At 42.4% G+C, this 17839-nt stretch overlaps 1 protein-coding gene across 4 annotated transcripts in view; it reads right to left on the bottom strand.

The window, feature by feature from the left end:
* DEPTOR (DEP domain containing MTOR interacting protein) overlaps positions 1 to 17839 on the bottom strand; it is a 114227-nt gene that overhangs the window by 49484 nt on the left and 46904 nt on the right. For 3 of the 4 annotated variants that reach the window (XM_034763527.1, XM_034763526.1, XM_034763528.1), the window contains exon 5: positions 2075 to 2256. In XM_034763527.1, the coding sequence (XP_034619418.1) occupies positions 2075 to 2256 (182 nt within the window). The remainder of the gene's footprint in view (positions 1 to 2074; positions 2257 to 17839) is intronic. The other variant, XM_034763529.1, reaches the window with a different exon arrangement.

The raw sequence follows: 17839 nt of genomic DNA, 5'->3' as shown, positions 1-17839 counted from the left end.
CCCCCGGCTGGGCGCTTCCCCTCCCGGGCTCCAGCTGCGCTGGGGAAGCGCCGGCCGGGGGCGCAGGGTCTGGGGGCTGCCCGGCAAACCGTGAAGCCGGTAGCGCTCAGGCTTTGGGCAGCCCCTATGCCTCCGAACCCTGCGCCCCCAGCCGGGCACTTCCCCTCCCGGGCTCCGGCGGAGCAGAGCAGCTGGAGCCGGGGAGGAGAAGTGCCTGGCCGGCGGCTCGGGGTCCGGAGGCAGGGGGGGCTGCCCGAAGCCGGTAGCGCTGGCTCGGGCAGCTCGGCTCTTAAAGTCTGAGAGGGGAGGAGCGGAGCAGAGCAGCCGCGGGAGGGGAAGTGCCCGGCCGGCATTTTCCCGGACATATTTGGCTTTTCGGCAATTCCCCCTGGACGGGGGTTTGATTGCCGAAAAGCAGGACATGTCCGGGAAAAACTGGACGTATGGTAACCCTACCTCTCCCCCTTTACAACTAACGAGTGCCTCAGGGGCACTCAGTGGGAGCAGAACCTGCACCTTCCAGCCATACCGTGAGCAGTTCCTTGCAAGAGTGCAAGAGAGGATCTTTGTGTCCCCACCCGGGGCTGACAAGGGCGACCCTTGGTTATTCTTTTGATTCTGTTAATGAGAACAATGCTTGCTTTGCAATAAATCTATCACATCCTGATTTTCTTTCCTCTGAATACATTTCAACAGTGAATCAGATTTTTTTTTAAACCACCTTGCCCTGTATCTACATATAGAAAAAGCTTGGGGTAAAAATACAAATGAAATCATTATTGCTATAGAGAGGAGGGGGAAATATTTTCACTTTGCACTAAGTCCTAAGCAGTTGGCACTCTATAAATCATACATTAGCATCAAGAGTAATTATAGAATTTGAAGCTGCTTCTTGTAAACATTCAAAAGTAGCTGCTGTTATTACAAGGTAAAGTCTAAAGTCACAGAGAAATTGCAGAAGTACTTTATAACACCTGGCCTTGAGGATATAGGTATTGTCATAGAACAACAGAAAAACAATCCATCTAATCTGGTACCCTGCTTCATGCAGCTACCTATTATTGTTAAATCTGTACTGTATTCTAATCTATATAGGTCTTATGCTGCGCTCATCATTGTAGCATCTGAGCGCCTTCCAGTAGTGCATTAAGCAATATGACTAACACATGTCACGTGTCTGTTCTCTCATCCCCTCTCCAGGGGGAGAAGTACGTACAGTGAAGTGGTCTAGATTTATTTTTTTAATATTTACACACACACACGCGCACGCATGTGCGCGTGTTGGTATATGTTTATGTTAGGGAAAGTCAGGTCAAAGAGATTCACCTTGCATAGGTTTGTGAGGGTCCTTAGTTCCTGGGGGAGTTCATTCCACAGTCTTGGGCTGCCCCCAAGAAAGCTCTGTCACCTGCACAGGTGAGCTTTACCTTTATTGTAGCAAGTTATGTTGTGCCAGTAGCACCAAGAAGCCCCATTGTGCTGAGCACTGAACAGATACTAAAACCCTCTTTCAAAGACTTTACAGTGCAGGACTAACTGTAATAATGTTTCAGGTGAAAGTGATTTCCCCACCCTTTTCCAAACATATCTGGCCAATTGTGCAATATGATAGGGATGGGGACATTCTTTTCTGATATCAGATTATGATCTGCTCATGTCCTGAAGCATGAGGATTTATAAAGCTTGTAATTTTTATTCTAGCTAGTGTAATTTAGTGTAATTCTCCTTATTTATGGCTCTAATCCTTTGACTCTTACTAAGCTATTTACCTCAATTATAGCCTAGGGCAATGACTTCCACTTTTTAATTATCCACCACCAAAAAAAAAAAAAGTTGACTTTTATTCATTGCTTATTTGTTACTAGCAACTCAAACCCAAATTCTAGTGGTTTTGAGTGCTTTTGAAAATTCCACCCTTTCTTAAAAATAATTACACAGCCATCATTTAGATAGGAGTTAGAATTGGAAATGTTTTAGGACCAAACAGCATGATCTGCAACCTCTTTACATGATCCTGCATGGAAAAAGTATTGTAAAGAGTGTAGCTTTTGTTACCAGGCAGTATATTCCTCACCGTGCTGTATAATTCCATGCTCCAACAGTCTACGGCCAAGTTGTTCTGCCTCAGTCCTTGTTGTGACTTCTCCTTCCTGGATCAGCCACTCAATCAACTCAGAAGCCATGACGGTCCGTTCATACTTGACTCCCTCCTCTTCCCTGGCTTGTAAAAGTGTGTTCTCAGAATTCATCAGCCTGCCACGGAAGGAAAAAAAATATATGGGGAAAGTAGTTCTTCAGAAAGCAATTCCTGATCCATTTTTCGCAGTCATTAGTACTAAGCACACAGATGCAACTTTTTATTATCCGACACAGTTCTTAATTATAAACAGTTCTTAATTATAAACTGGCATGTGGAAAACTAAAAACGAATAAAAACATGCTCAGGCTAATCACGAAAAACTGGGCATTGCAAGTCAGAAAGCCAAAGGGGCTATTAACAGACGTCTAAGGAGTCTTGAAACAGATATTGTGAAATAAACTTACAAAAAAATAACTGTTGCAGGGTTTTGGATACACATTTATAAAACTGAAAACACTTTTCCTTAGCAATACTTGCCTTTGCTATTTGAGGAACTTGTTTTATGAAGTTGAACTAACCACAGCTGTCTTTCTGTTAGGTCCTCCATTGCTTATTAGCGTCACTGAGAACATTCAAGGCACTAGTGTACTAGGATATATTAGTTACCTTGTGTTCTCTCTGTGAGCCAGCTACTTTGCTTGAAAGATATCAAACTTTGTTGTTCCTCTATTTTTAAATTACTTCCTATTTGTTATTATTTATAGCACAGCAGTGCCATGAGGCCCCAGACCATGACTGTGCTGGACACTATACAAATGCATGAGAGCCCCTACATTGAAACGCTTACAGTCTAAACAGTATTGGTTACAAAGTGGTGAGGGTTTTGTAACAAAACAAAAAGATGGTAATCAGAATCCAGAAAATGTTCCCCACACAAGGAGGATCATTTTAAATGGAGGCCAATTTATTTTTATATCAAAACGTGTACCCAAACATTCAGAGGAAAGCGTCCTACGATGTTGTGTTTTCCCCCCTTTGAACACAATCAAGTTAATACCATTTTCATGATTGCCTCACCCTACAGGAAATGTTTTCTATTTGATATTACTAAAAAGTTACAGTCTAGAACCTATTTGTAAATGAACTTATGACAGGTAAGACTGAATTTCAGCACTGTGTAAAATGCCATGCAGAGTGCACTGGAAACATCGACAACTTTGTTTATTAACTAAAGTGAAATGAAGACAGTGGCTGATCAAAGCGTAACTTCATCGCTCCATCATGGTGCCTCAGTGTTCACCTGAAAGTACTGGGCAATTCAGCACTTGGTCTTTTAAGGTATGTCCACACTGCAATAAAGACCAGCATAGCTGCAGAGGGCGTGGTTCAGCTGATTTGGACTCTCGGAGCTCAGGCTATGGGGTTAAAAACTGCAGCATTCAGGCTTGGGCTGGAGCCCAGGTCTGAAACCCTGCAATGGAAGTAGATCTCAGAAACCGAACCCAAATGTCTACATGGCAAAAATGTCTACGTGACTTTGTACTGCGGGTTATTTTACTGCAGTGTAGACCACAGGCACCCTTTAAAAACAATCCCTATACCTTTTTGTACAACTGCATAGTAAGTTGGGAAGGAAGGATAGCCCAGTGGTTAGGGCGTAGCCTTGGTATTGGATTCAATTGCCTGCTCTCCCACAGACTTCCTGTGAATTTGGGCAAGTCACTTAGGCCCAGATTCTCAAAGGTAAGCACCTAACTTCCATTGAATTGAATGGGAGTTAAGCACCCCTTTGAGCATGTGAACCTTTAACTCTCTGTGCCTCAGATCCCCTTATGTAACAAGGGGATAATAGCACTTCATTCATCCTTAGCTCTATTTATGCAGGTGTGCATTGCAGCATGGACTGCCTGATAACTACATGATCTTTAAAGGGACTTGTGGCCTGATTTTCGAGGGCCAAGCTAAGCGTGTGCAGCATTTCTCAGGATCAGCATAACAATCCTCCTGAATCACTCTACAACCAGCCAATTGGAGATGTTACAACACAATTATCCTGGAACCGCTTAAGCTTTTTGCCCTTCTGGTCACAAATCAGAATGAGTTTCATTTCTAGCTAATCTGAAGGGACACAACTATACATTAGATATATATTGATGTTACTGATTTTATACTCCCTTCAAATAACTAGGTCTAGATTGGTAAACAAGCTTAGCTCTGATATCATGTGGAAGATATCACTATGGCGTACAATAAAACTCAGGAGCGGTGAAAGCTTCCTAAGAGTTGGGGGAGGCCATCGGTGCCTGCGTAGTGGCCCTGCCCCCTATGATGCCCCTTCTCCCCAAGACACCACTCCCCACTCACTCCTCTCCACCCCGTCCCACCCATCGCTCACACTTATGGCCAGTAAAAGTGATGGGGCCCTGGCCCTCTGCCCCCTTCATTCCAGCACCCCTGATAACACTTGTGTTGGAAGGACACTAGATACATTACATCACCTCATCTGGGGAGATGTTTAGAATTAATTAATGGGGGCATCAAAAAGTGATGGCGTAGGAAGATAGGGAGAAAGCTCATTTAAAAACGACAATGGTTTAAGCAGTTGATCAGATGGACCCTGATCCTACTATTTCATGTCTAAAGGATTTATCCTACTGTCTTGAATGGGAGTTAGCTGGAACCCTTAATCTATTGGCCAGACAACCAGTCAGCAAAGCTATAGGTTAAGACCAGTGTTAAACTACATGGTCACAGTTGTGAACTGGTGGCAGATCAAGTGAACTGTTATACATTTTCTTGTGCCCCTGCCAAACCTTTTGAGCTGAGTAAGAATTGACACAAGAAAACTTAGCTGAATTCAGGGACAAACCCAAAAGCAGGTGTGACATTCCGGGGTGCAAGCCATACCAGTGAGGGGCGGAGTCATCACCGGCCCTGTAATCTGGCATGCCCTGCAATGCCTTGCTGCTGGAGCTCCCAACCTGGATGACTCACAAACAGCCACCAGCATGCAGGGGCTACTCAGTGACTATGTGTAAGTGCAGCCTGCCAGCAGCACTTGGCTTACCCTCTGGCTTTTACCAGCCTTGGTTACTTCTGAAGGGTGACCTCAACACGCTTCCAGTCCTGGATTTTCCCCAAACAATGTATGTTCTGTACTGTCCAGCCCTCTCTTGGATAGCCAGAGATATTAGGTCCACTGTCCCTTTAAGGGAGCAATACATAACTTGCCACCTTAAATGGAGTTACCCAGACAATTTAATTTAAATGCACAGGATTAGTTTCAATTAAAGCATCAAACAAGTTTATTTAACTACAAAGAGATAGGTTTGAAGTAAGTACAAGAAACGAAGCATAAAAGTTAGAAATGGTTACAAGAAAAATGAAGATAAAATGCTTCCTAGTGCCTAAGTTAACAAACTATACTTGATTCAAATTAAAGTCCTTATCACATCTAACAGCATTGCTGATCAAAATCTTCAGGTCCAGACTCCTCCCCCCAAAGTACAATGGCTATTTCTTTGATCTTCTTAGGTGCAAGGAGGGAGATGGACAGAGAGAGAGATAATTTGATTGCCCCTCACTTTGATAGCTCAGACCCCCTCAAAGTTTTTTTCAGTTGAAAGTAAGGAGACATGGTGTCTGGTGGGGGTGTGTGTGTGCTAAGTTGTTTATTAAGATGCAGATCTGTTTATTCCTGCCTCCTTTCCTTGCCAAAGAAAGTCACTTGATAGCTGATGACCCATCAGCTTTGATGACACCTGGCGAGATGTCAACTTGTCCTTTGACTTTGAGAAACAGGTTTACCCACTCCCCAGACTTGTCTGGTAAATGCACTTCAGACATGATTTCATCTTATGCTTATAAGTTCACATATAATGTTGTTACATGTTTTACCATCATATTATTGACCAATGAGTTATTAGTTTTCAAATGATACCTTACAAGATATATTCTGTACAAAGATTATGACAATAGTGTATAGGGGTGCATTCTGTCACAGCAGTAACATAACAACACAAGGAATAAGATGCAGAGCATGCAGACCACTTGTACATTTACATAGTCATTCTTCCTTGCAGGTATTTTGTTTTTTCAAATACAGTTAAGCAAGTTTTAGCTCTTGAACGCATAGTCTGGCTACATCCAGTACAGAAGGAACTCTGAAGGAGCATCTTCAGCCATGCTTTGCTCAGCCTATATATATCACACACACACACACACACAACAAGCAACCGAGCCTTTTCAAACCAGCTGTTGCATGGGAATTGGTTGCCCAGGCTTTGCAGGAACCAAATAGAAATTCTTTACAAAGTCTTTGTTAATTGTTCTTACATGTATATATAATTATTGTGTCTGGATGATTAAAGAGGCAGACAGAAACATTCCTGCAAGAGAGATACTAATGACTGAATTTACAGGGACACAAAAGAATCTGGAAAAATATCAAGTGAAAAAAACTCAGCTTGACATTTCACACCATTCTCCCTGAGCCCAGAATAGAACTGCTAAGGATTCAAATTTATGAACAAGCAGACATGACAAATTGACAGTTTAACAAATTCAGAAATAAGATTGTCAGCTAGTGTAAGTCACCGTAACTCCTCTGACTTCAAAGGAAATAAACCAATTTACAGCAGCTGAGGATATGGACCCTTATCAGCCAAATTTAAAATAGGTTTAAGGTGTTTGGAGACAAAAAGACATCTTTTAAAAATTGGAAGTCAAATCCTAGTGAGAAAAATAGAAAGGAGCATAAATTCTGGCAGGTCAAGTGTAAAAGTATAAATTGGCAGGCCAAAAGAGTATTTGAAGAGCAGCTAGCAAAAGACACAAGCACTATCAGCCTTCTTTTTTTAAATACATCAGAAGCAGGAAGCTTGCAAAACAAGTAGTGGGGCCACTGGATGATCGAGGTACTAAAGGAGCATTCGAGGAAGTCATGGCCGTTGCAGAGACACTAAATGAATTCTTTACATCCATCTTCACTGCAGATGTGAGGTAAATTCCCACACCTGAGCCATTCTTTTTAGATGACAAATCTGCTGAATTGTCCCAGATTGAGTGTCAATAGAGACAGTTTTGGAACAAACTGATAAATTAAATAGTAATAAGTCACTAGGACCAGACGGTATTCACCCAAGAGTTCTGAAGGAACTAATATATGAAATTGTAGAACCACTAACTGTGGTTTGTAACCTATCACTTAAATCATGTTCTTTACCAGATGACTGGCAGATAGCTAATGTGGCGCCAATGTTTAAAAATGGCTGCAAAGGTAATCCTGGCAATTACCAGTCAGTAAGCCTAAATTCAGTACCAGACAAATTGACTGAAACTATAGTAAAGAAAAGAATGATCAGACCGATAGATGAACAGAATATGTTAGGAATGAGACAACATGGCTTTTGTAAAGGGAAATCATGCCCCACCAATCTATTAGAATTATTTGATAGTGTCAACAAGCATGTAGACATGGGTGATCTAGTTGATATAATATACTTTAATATTAATATATATATATATCTCATAGAATTGGAAGGGACCCTGAAGGGTCATTGAATCCAGCCCCATCTTCACTAGCAGGACCAAGTACTGATTTTGCCCCAGATCCCTAAGTGGCCCCTTCAAGGATTGAACTCACAACGCTGGGTTTAGCAGGCCAATGCTCAAACCACTGAGCTATCCCTCCCCCTCCTGACTTAGACTTTCTGGAAGTTGTTGACAAGGTTCCTCTCCAAAGGCTCTTAAGCAAAGAAGTCATGGTATAAAAGGGAAGGTCCTCTCATGGAGCAGTAACTGGTTAAAAGACAGGAAACAAAGGGTAAAAATAAATGGACAGTTTTCACAATGCAGAGAGATAAATAGTGGGTTCCCTCTGAGATCTGTACTTTGACCTGTGCTTTTCAACATATTCATAAATGATCTGGGGGAAAAAAAGCAGACTGCGAAGCATTACAAAGGAATCTCACAAAATTGGGTGAATTGGTAACAAAATGGCAGATGAAATTCAAATGTTGATAAATGCAAAGTAATGCACACTGGAAAACATAATCCCAATTATACATATAAAATGATAGGATCTAACTTAGCTGCTACCCCTCAAGAAAGAGATCTTGGAGTCATTGTGGATAGTTCTCTGAAAACGTCTGCTCAATGTGCAGCGTAGGCAAAAAAACTAACAGAACATTAGGAACCATTAGGAAAGGGATAGATAATAAGAAAGAAAATATCAAAATGCCACTATATAAATCAATGGTACACCCACACCTTGACTACTGCATGCAGTTCTGGTCACATCTCAAAAAAGATATTAGAATTGGAAAAGGAACAGAGAAGGGCAATAAAAGTGATTAAGGGTACAGCTTCCATAAGAGGAGAGAATAAAAAGACTGGGACTATTCATCTTGGAAAAGAGACGACTAAGAGGGAATATGATACAGGTCTATAAAATCATGAATGATGTGGAGCAAGTGAATAAGGAAGTGTTATTTACTCCTTCACATAACACAAGATCCAGGAGTCTTAATAGACAGCAGATTTAAAACAAACGGAAGTACTTTTTCACACAATGCGCAGTCAATCTGTGGAACTCATTGCCAGGAGATGTTGTGAAGGCCAAATCTATAACGGGGTTTAAAAAAGAATTAGATAAATTCACGGTGGATAGGTCCACCAACGGCTATTAGCCAAAATGGTCAGTGATGCAATTCCATGCTCTGGGTGTCCCTAGCCTCTGATTGCCAGAAGCTGGGAATGAATGAAAGGGGATGGATCACTCAATGATTGCCTGTTCTGTTCATTCCCTCTGAAGCACCTGGCATTGGCCACTGTTGGAAGACAGGATATTGGGCCAGATGGACCACTGGTCTGACCCAGTATGGCTGTTCTTATGTATAAAAGAGACAACTAAGGGGGAATATGATAGAGGTCTATAAAATCATGACTGGTTTGGAGAAAGTGAATAAGGAAGTGTTATTTATTTCTTGACATAACACACGAACCAGGGTCACCTGATGAAATTAATAGCCAGCACATTTAAAACAAACATAAGGAAGTACTTCTTCACATAATGCACTGTCAACTTGTGGAACTTGTTGCCAGGGGATGTTGTAAAGGACAACAACAAAATAACTGAGTTCAAAAAAGAATTAGATACGTTCATGGAGGATAGGTCCATCAATGGTTATTAGCCAAGATGGTCAGGGATGCAACCCCAGGCTCTGGGTGTCCCTAAACCTGTGAGTGCTAGAAGCTGGGACTGGACAACAGGGAACAGATCACTCGCTGATTGCTCTGTTCTGTTCATTCCAGCTGAAGCATTTAGCATTGGCCAGTCAGAAGACAAGATACTGGGGTAGATGGACCATTAGTCTGATCTAGTATGGCCATTTTTATGTTCTTATGGAATGCAGACAGCTGACAGATTTCCTCACCAAATAGTTGCTAAACCAACAAGAGGTGATGCCATTTTAGATTTGGTATTGGTGAGTAGTGAGGACCTCATAGAAGAACTGGTTGTAGAGGACAGCCTTTGTTTGACTGATCATGAATTAATCCAGTTTACACTCCTGGATCCAGCCTTAGAGGTTTTTAAGGCCCAGTTTGACAAAGCCCTGGCTGGGATGATTTAATTGAGGCTGGTCCTACTTTGAGCAGGGGGTTGGACTAGGTGACCTTCTGAGGTCTCTTCCAACCCTAATCTTCTATGATTCTATGAAACTAAATGGAACGATAAACAAAAATAGACCTGAAACAAGGATCTTTGATTTCAAAAGAGCTAACTTTAACAAATTAAGGAAATCGGTTAGGGAAGAGGACTGGACTGAAGAACTCAAGAATTTGAATGTGGAGGAGGCTTGGAATTACTTTAAGTCAAAGTTGCAAAAGCTATCTGAAGCCTGCATCCCCAGAAAGGGGGGGGGGGGGGGGGAATTGTAGAGAGGGGTTGCAGACCAAGCTGGATGAGCAAGCATCTCAAAGCAGAAAGCCTACAAGGAATGGAAGATGGGAGGGATCAGCAAGGAACGCTACCTCTTGGTGGTCAGAAAGTGACAAAGGGATAAAGTGAGAACTGCCAAAAGCCAAGCAGAGTTAGACCTTGCAAAGGGAATTAAAGCCAACAGTAAAAGGTTCTATAGCCATAAGAAGAAAACAGGAAAGAAGAAGTGGGACCACTAAGCACTGTGGATGGGGTGGGGATTAAAGGTTTTCTAGGCGTGGCCCAACACCTAAACAAATACTTTGATTAAGTTTTTAATGAGGCTAATGAAGATCTAAGGGGTAGTGGCAGGAAGGCTAATGGCAATGAGGATATAGAGGTAGAAATTACCACATCCAAGGTGGAAGTCAAACTCAAACAGCTTAATGGGACTAAATCGGGGGGGGCTGGATAATCTCTATCCAAGAATATTAAAGGAATTGGTATATGAAATTGCAAGACCAATAGCAAGGATTTTTAATTAATCTGAAAATTCTGAGGTCGTACCCTATGACTGGAAAATAGCTAATATTGTTCCTATTTTTAAGAAAGGGAAAAAAAGTGATCCAGGAAACTGCAGGCCTGTTAGTTTGACCTCAGTTGTATGCAAGATATTGCAACAAATTTTGAAAGAGAAAGTAGTTAAGGATATCGAGATGAACTATAATTCGGATAAAATACAATAAAAAGGTAGATCGTGCCAGACAAACCTGATCTCCTTCTTTGAGGAGATAATGGATTTTTTAGACAAAGGACATGCAGTAGATCTAATCTACCTGGATTTGATAAGACATTTGATAGAGTTCCACATGGGAAATTGTTAGTTAAATTGGAGAAGATGGGGATTAATATGAGAACTGAAAGGTGGATAAGGAACTGGCTAAAGGGGAGACTACAATGGGTTATACTGAAAGATTGTCAGGCTGGAGAGAGGTTACTAGTGGAGTTCCTCAGGGATCAGTCTTATTTAACATTTTTATTAGTGACCTTGTCACAAAAAGTGAGAGAGTGCTAATAAAATTTGCAAATGACACAAAGTTGAGAGGTATAGCCAATACGGAGAAGGGCCGGAATATCATACAAGAAGATCTGGATGACCTGGTAAATTGGAGTAATAGAAATAGGATGAAATTTATTAGTGCAAAGTGCAAGGTCATGCATTTAGGGACTAACAACAAGAATTTTTGCTCTAAGCTGGGGACTTATCAGTTGGAAGTGACAGAGGAGGATAAAGACCTGGGTGTACTGGTTGATCACACGATGACTGTGAGCTGTCAATGTGATGTGGCCATGAAAAAAGCTAATGCAGTCCTAGGATGCATCATGTGAGGTATTTCCAGTAGAGACAAGAAAGCGTTAGTATCATTACACAAAGCCCTGGTGAGACCTCATCAGGAGTACTATGTGCAATCCTGGTCTCCCATGTTGAAGAAAAGATGAATTCAAACTGGAACAGGTGCAGAGAAGGGAACCTAGGAGTTACAGTGAACGAGAAGCTGGATATGAGTCAACGGTGTGCCCTTGTTGCCAAGCATTTTGGGCTGTATAAGTAGGGGCATTGCCAGCAGATCAAGGGATGTGATCATTCCCCTCTATTCAACATTGGTGAGGCCTCATCTGGAGTACTGTGTCCGTTTTGGGCCCCACACTACAAGAAGGATTTGGGAAAATTGGAAAGAGTCCAGCGGAGGACAACAAAAATGATTAGGGGTCTGGAGCATATGACTTATGAGGAGAGACTGAGGGAACTGGGATTGTTTAGTCTACAGAAGAGAAGAATGAGGGGGGATTTGATAGCTGCTTTCAACTACCTGAAAGGGGGTTCCAAAGAGGATGGATCTAGACTGTTCTCAGTGGTACCAGATGACAGAACAAGGAGTAATGGTCTCAAGTTCAGTGGGGGAAGTTTAGGTTGGATATTAGGAAAAACTTTTTCACTAGGAAGATGGTGAAGCACTGGAATGCGTTACCTAGGTAGGTGGTGGAATCTCCTTCCTTAGAGGTTTTTAAGGTCAGGCTTGACAAAGCCCTGGCTGGGATGATTTAGTTGGGAATTGGTCCTGCTTTGAGCAGGGGGTTGGACTAGATGACCTCCTGATGTCCCTTCCAACCTGATATTCTATGATTCTATGATACTAGGATGATCCGAGGAACGGCAAACCTACCTTAGGAGAGGAGGCTCAAAGAGCTTGGCTTGTTTAGCCTAATCAAAAGAAGGCTGAGGGGAGATATGATTGCTCTCAATAAATACATCAAAGGGATAAATATCAGGTAGGGAGGGGAGTTATTAAAGTTAAGCACCAATGTGGACACAAGAACAAATGGCTATATACCTGCCATCAACACGTTTAGGCTTGAAATTAGATGAAGATTTCTAACCATCAGAGGAGTGAAGTTCTGGAACAGCATCCCAAAGGGAGCAAAAAACCTAACTAGCTTCAAGACTGAGCTTGATAAGTTTATGGAGGGGATGGTATGATGGGGCTGCCCACTATGGCATGTGGCCCATCAGCGACTGCCAGTAGCAAATATCTCCAAAGGCTGGAGATGGGACACTAGATGGGGAGGGCTCTGAGTCACTACAGAGAATTCTTTCCCAGGTATCTGCCTGGTGGGTCTTGCCCACATGCTCAGGGTCTAACTCACAGGCACCAACTTTCATTTTACTGGGTGGGTGCTCCACCCCTCACCCCGTGCTGACCCCACTCTGCTCCTTCCCCAAAACACTACCCTCGTTCTGCCTCTTCCTGCCCCCTCTCCGCCCCCTCCTCTCAGCACCTCCTGCCCACCATTGAACAGATAATTGGTTGAGGTCAAATTGGTTGAGGTCAGATTGGCTGAGACTGGGGGGTGGGGGGGGAGGGCGGGTTGCCTTCCTCTGCAGCATGGAGCATGGATCACTTGCAGTTTACACAACTGTGAATGGCGAATTCTCTGTACTTGAAGTCTTTAAAGTAACTCAGCCAGAGGTTAGGGGTTTATTTCAGGAGTGGGTGAGGTTCTGTGGCCTGCACTGTACAGGAGGTCAGACTAGATGATCACGATGTTCCCTTCTGAAAGTCGATGACTCTATGAGACTCCCAGTCTTAAGTTTAAACCAGGCTTTATTTCCCCTTAGAACAAATGAAGAGCAGCACACACTTATAAGAGGAATGCTACATAGAGGAGTGGTTTTTCAGTAGAGCTGGCCGAATAATTTGGTGTGATTATGTTTTATGATGAATTTAGACCTTTTTTTCTGTTGGTAAATTGTTCATGAATGGTCTTTAATTCTGATACATTATGATTCACTATAATTGTCCAAAGAGTTTGTGCAGACAAGCTTCAGCACTCTCCATTATTTTCTTCCAATATTCTGTTATTTGTCGTGTAAGATTGGTCACTTCAGACTCATTAAGTTGTTTCTGCTCCCTGATTGGAGGACTGGAACTTTGTAAACAAGAAAGCAATGAATGGCTAGCAAATAACCAATAGTGAATAATGAGTCCTTTTGTTCTCATCCAGATATATGTGCTCATACAGGATGAAATTTACTCCATCTCCTTCTAAGGATTGAGAGATCAGCTCTCAGTGCTTCTGTGTCAGATATAGGAGGTATTCACCTTAAATCAAAAGATACATCTTGAAACCTTCTTGCTGAATGAATCAATTTTGTTGTTCATGCAGCAACTTGCTTATCGTCTTAATTCACGTTCCTCATAAATAATCCACTGAAGGGACAAATCTGCATGTGATGACAGTAGATATTTTTTGGCAAGCACAAGCTGTCCAGGATTCTGAATATTAATGGTGCTCTCATTCAACAGAGGGAGGAGGAGAGAATAATATTTCAATGCACTAACTCCAACTAGCCAAATGAAAGTTAACCAAATACCAACAGATCTTTGACACTGATTTTTAAAAACGGTAATACTAAAATGTGCGTGTGACGCATGGCTAGAAAGGGTTAAACATCCTGCAAAAAAAATTATTTCCCCACATGTCTTCTGTGGGTTATTTATTTTGCAGGATGACGCAAGGGTCTGATGAAGTGGGCATTCACCCACGAAAGCTTATGCTCCAATACTTCTGTTAGTCTTAAAGGTGCCACAGGACCCTCTGTTGCTTCTTTCAGGTAGAGAAGACCTATGAGGTGATGTTATCCAGTCCATCCCCCCAGCCAATGCAGGACTGTTCCTTACAATATATTTTCTAGTGTGTTGTCCAGTTTATTTTAAATTGTCACAGGCACTGAGTTTCAGCAACCTTCAAAATTTTATATATGATATGTGAGCAGAGAAGCTGCATTTACAAATGACTGTTCTATATGTCAGTTTAACCCTTCTTCTGGTAATTTGACAATTCTGTCTTTTAAATATGACAAAACACTCATCATCAGCCTTTCAACTCATGCATGTCCTTATTTGTGTAATAAGGCTGCAGTAAAGAAATGCCTACACTACACAACTATTCATACTCTATATCTAAGCACTTATAATACCTCTACAACTCTAGAACTTCGCTTCCTGGGGGGATTCAATAGGTACATATTATTTTACAGCACCTCTCATCACAAAGCACTTTATAAACGTATCACCAATGAAATATATCTATATCTGTATTTGGGGTGGAGAGTGGTAGCTAGTACACAGCAGACAGTAGAGGAAGAAGAAAAAGAAATTTTAGCTAAGCACATTGCAGCAAAGACTATTTTAAAAAGTGCCATAGGACCTAGGACTCGGATCATGCAGACCAGCTAGGCCCTTGGTTTTTAAGTTCTCAGCTGAAACAGCCCACACAACTAACTGTAAGTATATCTGCTTATCTAAAGGGCTGAGCTAATTCTGCCAAGATTCAAATCTGGGACCAGCCACTCCAGGCACCGCAAAACTGATGCCAACTGCTAAGCCATTCCCTCCAGAAATAAGGTACCACCTGATTTTTTTTCCTACGGCACATAAGAAATAGTTGCCATTGCCAGGAAGTATTCTACAGAAAAAACTTAAACATTAAACATTATACCTGCAGTAAAACAGTCTTTGTAAAGCCGTGATACAGGACTAGGGTTGCTAGGTGCCATTAAAAGTCCGGTTGGCAGCGCAGCAGGGCTAAGGCAGGCTCCCTGTCTGCCCTGGGTCCGCGTGGCTCCCGGAAGCAGCAGGATGTCCCCCACTCTGGCTCCCACACATAGAGGCACCCAGGGGGTTCCGCACACTGCTCCCACCCCAGGCACCGGCTCTGCAGCTCACATTGGCTGGGAACCGCACTCAATTGGGGCTGCAGGGCGACACCTGAGGACGGGGCAGCACGCAGAGGCATCTGGCCATGCCTCTGTGTAGGAGCCGGAGGGGGGACATGCCGCTGCTTCCAGGAGCTGCTTGAGGTAAGCATCACCCAGAGCCTGTATCCCTCATCCCCTCCCACACTCCAACCCCCTGCCCCAGCCCTGATCCCCCTCCAGCCCTCCGAACCTCTCAGTCCCAGCCAGGAGCCCCCTCCTGCACCCCAAACTCCTAATCCCCAGCCCCACTGTGGAGCCCGCACCCCCAGCTGGAGCCCTTATCCCCCCGGCACCTCAATCTCCTGTCCCTGCCCGGTGGGAAAAAAAGCGAGTGAGTGAGGGTGGGGAGAGCGAGTGACAGAGGGAGGGGGTGGTGGAGTGAGCAGGGGAGGGGCCTCGGAGCGGGGTGGGGCAGGAGTGGGGCCTTGGATGAGGGGTGGGGCAAGGCAAGGGTGTTTGGTTTTGTGCGAGTAGAAAGCTGGCAACCCTATACAGAACAGAGGCACTAAGGCATTTTGCTAAGTCAGAAACTTTGGATCACTATTCAGAAAAAACATCTGCTTAGTCATATTTCTCCCTTAAACAGTACAATTCATATCTTTCCTTTTTGATCACCATAATTAGAACAAGGAAATGGAGAATCAAAGCACATTGCTTTGTTGTTGAGCAATGGCCCAAGAAGCTTAGGCCAAAATTTTCAAACTCTGTTGATTAAATAGAGGCCCCACAAATTGTATTTAAAGAACCTAAATAAATTTATGGTGCCTAACTTGAGATACTCGAGTTTCAAAATGTGAATCTTTTCTCTAACCAGTGAGCTTTCCTGTATATTTTCTAAATCTAAAAAGAGTCCACAGAATATAATTGGAACCTAACGACAAAGCACTGTTTCTGTGAAGAACACCACATCATATCGTTAGGCCTTTTGGTGAGGATTAAGAGTTGCATTGGCTTAGCATCTGATATTTTTTTCTGTCAGGGGACTGTGTGCTGTCCTTTATTATTAATTATTTAACTATTATTCAGTGCTTGTAATGCACTAGGTGATTTACAGAGCACATACAAGACAGGGGGCCAGATTCTAAACTGGTACAAATCAGCATCACTCCATTGACTTTGTACCAGCTGAGACTCTAACCTGTGGTCTCTGCCCTGAACAACTCACAATCTAGGAATAGGCAAAAAATGACAAGTGATGCCAGATGGGGCGGGGGAGAGGGATTTGGTGGATGGGTGAAGGGTAACTAGTACAATGTGATTGCATTGGTGCATGCTTCATGGAAGTTAGGTATTTTTTATTTATTCTGATACCATAATTTGGATCTGAAGTGTCTAGGCCACTGCATGACTTGTTTTTTGAGGGAGTAAAGAAGAGAAACCTTGATAGAGGGATGGATTCTGGACCTTTCCCAACTCTACCAACTATGATCCCAAAAATAATTCACATAAATGTTTTTATTAGCTGTTTCTGCTGCCCTCTACAAGGCTTTGAAGAAACAGAATAAAAATGTGAGCTTCTGAGGTGTCTGTATTCCACTGTTTTCCTGAGTTCCAAAGCTAAATTCCAAGTTGCAACTTCTAAATCTGGCCACAACAGTGAAATCTCACAGTTCTCCTCTATCTGAGAAAACAATCTCGAGTGGTCAATTACTGTATTCAAAATAGAGTTTGCCCTGTAATTTGCTTCTTCTTTCAATTAAAAATCAAAGACATTTCTGTTCTGGCTTCTGTATGTCAAAGAAGTTTTGACAAAAAGCAATAAAAGGAAGACATTCATAGTCGAAAGTCCTCCTCTAAATAGGAAAAACAGGACAACTCCACATGGTGCATAGATGACAAAGCATAAGGGCTTGTTTACAGGCTGCACCCCAAATTGTTCCCTCCACCCAACCCTGCATGCACATGTAGCCAGGGCTGGATTACCCAATAGGCAGACTAAGCACGTGCTTAGGGCACCAGCAAAGCAGGGGGGGCACCAAAAAAAATATATATTTTTAAATTTGATATTTCAAAAAAAGCATCGAAGTAGTCATCATGGGAAAAATCAGAACTTTGGTAGACTTCCTTACACTCCACTACACACTCTTCCCCCTTTTTCTGTTCTCTTTTTATTACTTATCCCCACCTAACCCAGGAGGGCGTCCTACTAACATAGATTGAAATAACGCGAGGAAATCAGATCCTGTCACGTACTGCAATAAATTTATGTTTTATTATTGATATATTCTTCTGAGTTATACCTACTTGATTTGTTTTTTTCTTTCTTTCATATTATATATATATATACATATATACATACATACATACATAAAAATAGTGTACGTTGTATAATTTGTTTTGTTTTTTATAAGTTCAGATAACTGAGATAAGGGGCAGGATGAAACATAACCAACTGAGTGGAGCACAGAAACCTAAACTGGCAGAACAAAAAACAAGTGAAATTTTCCAAAATCTTCCAAAGCTGACATCATTTTTCAAAGCGAATCCATCAGAAGCAACATCTTCTCTCAGTAGCACA

The sequence above is a fragment of the Trachemys scripta genome, chromosome 2 (assembly GCF_013100865.1).
Source record: "Trachemys scripta elegans isolate TJP31775 chromosome 2, CAS_Tse_1.0, whole genome shotgun sequence".
Taxonomy (NCBI): Eukaryota; Metazoa; Chordata; order Testudines; family Emydidae; genus Trachemys; species Trachemys scripta.
This window is presented reverse-complemented; position numbering and strand designations above follow the sequence as displayed.